At 37.4% G+C, this 9,425-nt stretch overlaps 1 protein-coding gene across 8 annotated transcripts in view; it reads right to left on the bottom strand.

The window, feature by feature from the left end:
- Positions 1-4,405: 4,405 nt before the first annotated feature.
- DAB1 (DAB adaptor protein 1) overlaps positions 4,406-9,425 on the bottom strand; it is a 744,092-nt gene continuing 739,072 nt past the window's right edge. For all 8 annotated transcript variants that reach the window (XM_030573268.1, XM_030573273.1, XM_030573274.1 and 5 more), the window contains one exon: positions 4,406-7,687. Coding sequence is in view for 2 of the 8 variants with exons in the window: in XM_030573274.1 (XP_030429134.1) it covers positions 7,643-7,687 (45 nt within the window). In the remaining 6 variants the exon portion in view is untranslated. The remainder of the gene's footprint in view (positions 7,688-9,425) is intronic.

The following is a 9,425-nucleotide window of genomic DNA, read 5'->3' as shown; positions in this document are numbered from 1 at the left end:
AATATCAGACGTTTAAAGATACTTTAAAAATTCTTCTCCTGCTGAAAACTACTTAAAGAGAGCATTTTAAGTCTATTATTCTTTTTGAGAGTTCTCAGGCCCTGATAAGAGATTTTAGGCTTGACAGATGAACCACAAGGCAAACAGTTCCATTGAGACAAGATTATTTAGAGCTGTAAAAACTAATAGGTGGACAGTCGTTTCGCTAATGGACCTGATGTTCCCTGTCTCCAATAGGATGATTTCAGAAAGAGATAGGTTTTGTTACTAGTAATCAGGGAATCGAATCAGGCTATCTCCCCATATTTCTCATTGTCAGGTTGCTACATGTGGAGATGTATAATTCCGTTTCTACACACCTTCTGACAGCAACCACAAGAAGGAAAAAAATACTTCATCTTTTGAGCCAAGCCTTTTATGTATCCTAAGTTATTTATGAGACTTACTCCTTTTGCAGTCCTTTATACTTGAGTGCAGGGGACTGGACTAGAAGGCTTCTCCGAGTCCCTTCCAGTCCTACATTTCTATGATTCTATACAGAGCCTGATCTTGCAAATCCTTAATCGTACTTGATAAGTCCTACTTAAATAAGGTCTACCCTTGGGAAGGTTTGTAGGACAGGCCCTACAATCAGGAAATCTGTACTGGTGGTATGGGAAAGCAATATCAAACCATAGCTAGTTCTTCACTGAGGTTCATGCAGAGCCCCATGGATTTCAATGGGGCTCTACGACGGCATCATCTCCACGATGAACCCAAATACTCTGCAGAGCAGGTAGTGTAGTGATGCAGTAAGTTTCAATACAAATACTTGTGAAAAACGGCATCAGTGAAAAGAGTCACGAGTGACCCAGGCTCAGAGATTCGTTCCAGAGATTTCTTCCAAACACTGCATTTGCTGGTAGCCAAAGAGACTTTTATTTTGTTCATTTACCCTGACATGTTAAGCATTTTAGTGGAGAGAAATAGTCACACAACATGGATTTAAACCTGCTCCATGGCTATTGGAGAGCAGGCATTCTCACTCGCTCCTTTCTGATGGCGTTCTTCTAATTGCTAATGCCGTTTGCTAGAAAATAATACATACAAAATTGAATTACTTTGTAAAGGCCATAAGCCATGCAAAAATAAATAAATAAATAAAAATTAAAATTAAAAAAAGAGACAGTTCAGGAAGATGACTTGCATGAGAATCAGGGGCGGCTCCAGGCCCCAGCACGCCAAGCGCGGGCTTGGGGCGGCATGCCGTGGGGGGGCGCTCTGCGGGTCGCTGGGAGGGTCCGGCGGAGCCGTGGGACCAGCGGACCCTCCACAGGCATGCATGCAGGAGGTCCACCGGAGCCGCGGAACCGGTGACTGGCAGAGCGCCCCCCTCGTGGCATGCCACTGTGCTTGGGGCAGCAAAATGTCTAGAACCGTGCCTGATGAGAAGCTATGTCATAGCATAGGAAAAAGAAGCAAATATCTCTAGCAACTGTTATCATATTATGGTGGTGAAGATTCCATTGTATGAAATCACCATGGCTATTATAATGCAGTAAAGGTAAAACCATGAATTCCCATCTACCTTATCAATTGTTTTATAAGAATTCATGGACATAGAAAGAGAAATCTGCCAGAACCTTGAGCCTATGTGATTTTACTGCCTGAACCTCAAGCAGTTTGACTGCTGCATGGATCATGCCCTTAATTAGCACCTGTGAAATGAATATAATTTCCTTATTTTATATACCATCTCCAAACGTATATCTTGGGCTATACTCACATTCTGTAAGTGATTTACCTAGCCCAGATTATAATGTTAGCATTATGCATTGAGTTACTGCAATAAGAATCAGATTTGTTTATGATATTTTCCCGTTTTGGTAATCTTGCCATTCGAGTTGTGCTCTTCCAGCTTTGTAAAGGGCTTTTAGATCCTTAGAATTTAAGGTACTAGAAAAGTGCAATTTTTTTTTAGTATTTCTCATTATATTAACATAACTAGTTACTTAGTTGTATATCAGTTCTTCCTTTGACATGGTGGCTGTGATAAAGTGCATTGTATTTTATTTCTTAATGAACTCTGCTTCAAGCCTTTATACTGTTGTTATATTTTGCAGATGAGCTCTCCAGTCTTTTACTTCACCATAAACCTGTAACTGCACTGTTGCTGCCAGAGTATCTTTCCATTTGTGATGCGTGCTACAGGACTGCTCATCACCCCTAGCCTACATTGGAGTTCTATAATTAAAAATGTCCTTGTCTTCCTTCATTAAGTGTTTGCATCTTGTACAGAACTATGTCAATAGGATGCTTTCAAGTACCGGTATCTCTGAGCAGATTTCTCCTCTCTTGAGAAGTGTGTGTTGATTGCCAGGAATCCAACCAATCACTATCAGAAATCCCTTAATTATACATGCAAAACCTAGGTCTGTCTCCTGCTTATCTTTGTGACATAATTTATCTCTTCCAATCCTGAACAAATTCATTCCACCTCTGAGGGCTTGTTTCCTATACTGTACTTCTGGTTTTGCCAGATTTATTTTTAATTCTTTCTCCTGTGGTTTATTTTTATACCTTTTAAATGGAAATTCTCTTCCTACATATGAACTTCAGACTTGTGGAGTCCTTGAGCCTTTGAAAGAATAATTTTAAGACTTTATTGGCTTTTTGGTGTTATAATTTGATATTTATTGTATGGTGCCTAGAGACTCCAATTAGGATTGGGTTTCCATTGTGTTACACAGTGTACACCCATATAATGAAAGACATCCCTGACCCCAAGGATCTTACAAGCTAAGCAAAGAAGGAAGGACTTCACTTTATTTGATCTGTGAAGACGGAGACTGGCACATGAAAAAGGGCCATAAACCTGTGTTATGCAGGTGGTCAGACTAGATGATCCAAATGATCCATTCTGGCCTCAAAAATCTATGAAGTCACGTTAGAAGTGCAAATGTTGGACCGAATTCTGCTCCCACTTACAGTTCTGCAAAACAACTGAAGTAAACAGAATTTCATGAGTATAAGTGAGACAAGAATTTGGTCCCTGAAGCAAAAAGTTAGGCAGCTGCATCAAATTAAGTCAATATATACCTTTATTATTGCATTTAAACTGTCAGAACCTAAATTTTCTCATTTCTCAAGTTTTTATAAAAAAAAGTTCCATGGAAAGTTTACTAATATTCATCTAATATTTAAATGCATTGACTGTTATAAGTAGATTAGCTTTTGCTTGTATTTACTATAAGAGCATGAGTTGAGATTAAACTCTTATCAAACAGTATGCATGCATATAAGCAATTAATGGATCAGTATAATCTGTAGGAAGATGGGTCACTTCTTTGTTGTTGTTTTCCTTTGGAGGAGAGGAGGCTGAATCAAAACAAGATTTTTTTTCTGTTTAAATTTCCTTCCCACATCTTGTATATTTTGGCATCACTCACTGGACAAAACACATTTGTTATTCTCCATACGCTCAGCAGCTAAAAAAATCAGGCCAAGTTTATTCTGCTGTGAAAATATGGATTTAAGAACATAAGAATGGCCATACTGGGTCAGACCAAAGATCCGTCTATCCTGTCTTCCGACAGTAGTCAATGCCAGGTGCCCCAAAGGGAATGAACAGAACAGGTAATCAAGTGATCCATTCACTGTCGCCCGTTCCCAGCTTCTGGCAAACAGAGGCTAGGGACACCATCCCTGTCCATCCTGGCTTATGGCCAGTGATGGACCTATCCTCCATGAATTTATCTAATTACTCTGTTATAGTCTTGGCCTTCACAACATCCCCTGGCAAGGAATTCCACAGGTTGACTTGGGGGCCTCAACACAAGGCATCCGGACGTATATGAAACTTTAAGCATGTGAAAAGTTCCACTGAAATACTCAATTGCTTAAAATTACACACATGGTTAAGGGCATTTGGGCTCCTCCTTTTGAAAATGTTGGCCACAAAGTCAAACTTTTACTTTCATTATAGGGCTTTTGCCTAGCCTAAGAGTTGTCATGATTACATGATTTATCTGAAGGGTGAAATTTCAGCAGGATCACGATTCACAACTTCTCTAGTCAAGAACCAAATTCCGCTTCAGATGGTCTTATATCCCACGGTCTTCCTCATATGATCATATATTTGATTAGTTGTGAGATATGGGCCACTATTTTCAAAAATGAGTAGTGTTTTGGGGTGTCTACCTTAAGAAACCCAAAAAGGGGAATAATTTTCAGAGGGCAGGTCCTCAACACTTCTAGGTACAACGTCTGCTTAAGGTGGCTCAAGTGGGCCTCCCCGCAAATCCCTAGTCTTAGATAAGCTTGTCCATGACAAATTGTACTCAAGAGAAACTTTGGCACCTTTCTGCGAGCAGCTTTCTGCAATGGGCAGAGACTATGGAACAAATTAACTTGAATGAGAATGATTTTTTTAAACATTTTTATTTGTAACGGTATTACATGGTGTGTTACAGAAATTAATGGAAAATTTCTAAAAATTTGTTGTTTTTTTTGTTGAATGCATTACACACAAAGTTAAAAATAATGTGTCCATATATGTTAACAAATGGTCATCATCTGAGGTAAAGTTAAAGTAGGTCTAGAAACATACTGCAACAGTCATTTTATCTTTCTCATCTTTATTAAAAAAATATGTCAGAATGCAGAAATAAAATGAATGAAAACCACAGAGTAAACATTTTTGCAAAGAAGGTGCCCAGTACATTATTAGATGATAGGTTTCATCAGACACTTGGATGACTACTATCTATCAAAATATTTTTCATGACATGTAAAGATCAAGAAACTTCTGGGGATGGTAACAGGATGTCAGGTGAGATTCCCTGGTTTTAAAATTTAAAGTGACAAATTTAGTGCTAGTGAAGGATGAGAGTTTAAACAATTGCACAAGTTGGATCTGCTATTTATCTACAATACGGGTACAGTGCAGACTCCCCACATTCCTTTGCAAATCAGCATCTCAACTATGACAAGGAAGGGCAGTCTAGTGATAATGATAAGGTAGCTATCGATGTATTTTTTAAAAATATTGGTTAAAAGTAAAAACAAAATGGCCAATGACAATGTGGACTATGGTCTCTCATAAAACTGATCTTAAAATCCCAACCTCATTTAGTTTGTACCTGCTTTTCCAATCTGAGTCCTATATACGTAATGTCAATGGATCCAGTGAGTCTTGACTCTGCGTCTCCTTCTCTTTAAACATTTTACTGCATAACTGAAAATGTATTGACTATGCAACGCTTTGAATGTTTATGAGGAATCAAAATTATTGTCTTCATGATTCAATACTGCAAGACAAAACCTTAAAAAGTCATATTAAGGAAGAAAGTAGCACCACTTATTGAGATCAAAATTATGAAAATATCCTTAAAAAATAAATGCCCTGTGGAAATATTTTTTTTCCTTATTTTAATCCCAAAACACACAATCCATCTGGTTTTGATTTAACTCCTACAGTTAGAAAACTGTTGGCACCTTTCTTCTGATGTGAAAATATGACTTTGCTACAAGTGTCTCTACATGCCTATGGAATATGCACCAAACAATGACGGACCGGAGGATAAGATCTCTTCTCTGCATGGTCATTAGGTCTAGCCATATGTAATATGTCATTCATATATCTTCTGTAACTCACAATTCTCTAGTTTACCTAATTCAAAATATCAGACTGGAATCATGAGATTTGGGTGTACATATCAACAATCACCAGTTCATCTTTCAGCTTTCTATGTTTACAGTAAATATGCTGTCTTCTAAACCCTTTTTAGCTTATATAGAGATGAAAGAAAGTAAAAGATTTACTACTTCAGGCCTATTTAAATCAATGACAGAAATATAAATCCTAATGTTTCAAGTTAAAAACAAAATCTGCACAATACCCTAAAAACAGATTAATCGTTTCATTTCTTTAATTTTTTTTTTTAGTGTTAAACCACTAAATTCAATATAATGTAACTGCATAGGAACATCAGGAAAACACATTTGACCTGTATAACAATTCTCTGTAGGGCAAAAATATATAGATTCTTTATGAAAATCATGTGCTAACATATGAACCCAAACACTGCACTTTTGTTTCATAAATGTAAAAAAAGGAGTTTTTAAATTCTTCTGTTCTGTGTGTAAACAGTCTGATGACTTCCATTTAGAGACTTCGGAATCAAAGAAACGTCTATGAAATGTGGGTTGTTTTTTTTTACTGTGGAGAATGTATACTTGTGTGGAAAAAGCTAGGTCATAAAATCTTGTGTTCCCAGCAATTTTACTAGTTGCTGACAAGCTAATTGCTGTTGGCAGATGTACTTCAGCCTCTGCCAATTATAATAAGCATGTGAAAAACATATGTGATGCAAGAACCACAAATTGGGTTTGCCACGCCTCCCAAGCACTGCAATTTGCTACCTTCTCTACAGTGTAATGGCATTATTAAAAGAATTTTCATAACATTTATATTTACAAAAAACTGACAATTTTCATTTAACTCCTTAAAGCCATTTCCCCTTAAACATTTAAAGAGTTTAACGGTAAGATTTTTTTCAAGTTATAAAATAAAAATCCCATTTGAATTTTCTGATGTACAAAAAGTGATAAAGATGAACAATTTGATCACAGAATCAGTTTGTTATTCCAAAATTCATGCCATCATTGTCCCATTTATAAAGTCTGTTTCGTCTAAAATCCATAAACAGGAATTATACCAGAATTATTTGGCAAATGATTTTTTTTCTTCAAAAATGGCATACAGAGAAAACACTTGTCTGCATAGCATTACAGCAGCAAGATAGCGAAGAAATAAAAAATATTCCTTTACTGTACTTTGTTTTATGAGTTTCCTAAGAAATAACATATTTTTCACCTCTTTCATCAATGGGATTTGATGTCCTTTTTCCACCCACAGAATGAGTATTGAAACAGAAAAGCAGCAATTCTTCCTCGTGATGCGCTATAACTTAAAGGTCCATTTGGCAATGTTTTTCAACCAGAATGGATAATCAACACAGTTTCATTCTGTGGTTTCAAGTTAAGAATCATTTCCATAGGAGGCATTTTGCTGTTAAATTCTGTTACCCATACAAAACAACAGAATAAGAAATACAAAAAAATAACACAGCCTTTTTTTTTTAAATATGCCAAGATGGAGGTGAGGTGGGGTGAGGGAGGGGAATATAATGTCAAGAGTAGCCTGATATAAATGACAATGAGAAACATGTCACCATGACATAAAAAGTGCAGACTTGTGCCTGAAAGGCTGTTGAATGACGATGCCACTGCTACATATGGATTCTGCTTTTTTTTTGCTTAAAAGAAAAACAATGGCTAATACGTATTCAATTTCAAATGCCCATTGTTCAGGTGGGATGTAAAGAAGAGGACAAAAGTTTAAACCAAGAACAAGGAGTAAGATTTCGTATTGTGAGTGCTCAGAACTCAGACGGTTGGCATGGTAAGCAGGGCTCGTTTTTACGTTTGTGCTGCCATAGAAATTTGCCATTCATTGCCAAAAACGGTCAGGTACGTTTGGTAGGGCAATCCTCTATCCTTTGTCGGACACGATCAATTGAAAACAAGCATAAGAGCCAAAAGGCCTGTCAGGTTGTAGATTTTCACTGGAGTCTTGAAGCACCACAAGCCTGTAATAATGCTATTTCTTAGGTCTGTTGATCTGGGCGTAGAGAGGTGCTGTTTCCTGAAGACAATAAAAATAAAAATAAGCAGAGATGTCTGAAGACATTTTTAGAACATCTGCTCGTGAACAACACTGCATCTAGAGATAAAACCCAACGGTAACAGCTAAGGAAATGTTTGCTTGCCTTCATGTGTTGAATGACTGTGGCTTCCCAAAGGAGTTTTTAAGAAAAAGCAATTCAACATTACATCACAGAAGTTTCACACATATACTGAGCCTCAATTAAACTTTACCATATGCACTGTACACTGGTTCTCAGAAGATGTTGCTGGGTATGTATGTGTGAAGAAATCCAGTGATAATTATATATCTAGATATTCTGAAGTTCATGGACCAGATCCTCAGCTGGTGCAAATCACCATAACTCCACAGATGTCAGGCTAAGGATCTCGCCCAAACGTGACAGCACAAAACATAGCTGGGTATTTTTATATGGTTGATATAGAACAAATGTTTGCTAACAGATAAATTGCTATTGTAAGATGACTTCATGACATTGCAGTTAGATTTAAGATGGATAAAGTTTACATTTCTACTATATATGTTATGAATTCTGATATAAAAAACCATGAAAGTTAATTTTTCAGGGGTTGATGATACGTCTAATTATATTACTATTGGAAGAAACCATGTTGTTTTGCTCAATAGGTATTTTACTATGAATTTCTTAGAAATAGAAAAACTGCCACGTCTTCAGAGTGATATTTTATGTATCTGACACTGTGTTTTCTTGATACTATATTCATTCTGGCTGCAAGATATAGTAAGACTGTCCTCTACTTCATTTTCAGAAACGGAGTTTTTAAACTGAGAATGACACCTAAAAAGAGAACGAGACAGGCAGAAAGGCTAATTAGTGCCACATTTCATTAACTTCCCACACTATAATAAATATTCAAATACAATGGTATGGAGTCAAATTTAGCCATGTTAGAATCAAATTCATATTACAGAGAGGACAGTAAATAAGTTATAGGATTAGGCAAACTGAACAACTGGCCAATGAGGGAATAAGAAAGTTTATTGTAGAGAGTTGGTGGCTAATCATTAGTTTCTAGCCATTACAGTTGCACAGGTAACCTGTTGAATGTAAACCAACACACACCTTTCTGAATCTGCACACTCACGGCCTGAAGTTTCATAGTAGCAGCCATGTTAGTCTGTATCTGCAAAAAGAACAGGAGTACTTGTGGTACCTTAGAGACTAACAAATTTATTTGAGCATAAGCTTTCGTGGGCTACAGCCTACTTCATCGGATGCATAGAATGGAACATATATATCTCTCCTCACTATATGTTCTATTCTATGCATACGATGAAGTGGGTTGTAGCCCACAAAAGCTTATGCTCAAATAAATTTGTTAGTCTCTAAGGTGCCACAAGTACTCCTGTTCTTTTTACAGCCTGAAGTGTGAACTATCAACAACTCAAAGCCTGGCCTCAGTGCAATGCCCAAACTGCTGGTCTGTGTGCTAGGGAGTTTTACTGGAGTTAAGAGACAGAATCCTTCATTTCTATGTGAATTTGCAGGAGTGGAGCTCCTCCATGGATCCTATACAGCCTCAGGGCTGTGGCAGCCTCGGTGTTGATTGTGCTTCTATGGAGGAACAATGGCTGGTGGAAACATGTCGTGGTGGAACCACTTTTCTCACTTTCAGTCATTGCTGTGCCCCCATTTGCAGGGATTCCACACACACTTGGGCTCCATGGCTCACGGGGATTTCACATTCCTGGTACA

This window comes from Gopherus evgoodei, chromosome 8 (assembly GCF_007399415.2).
Source record: "Gopherus evgoodei ecotype Sinaloan lineage chromosome 8, rGopEvg1_v1.p, whole genome shotgun sequence".
Lineage (NCBI taxonomy): Eukaryota > Metazoa > Chordata > Testudines > Testudinidae > Gopherus > Gopherus evgoodei.
This window is presented reverse-complemented; position numbering and strand designations above follow the sequence as displayed.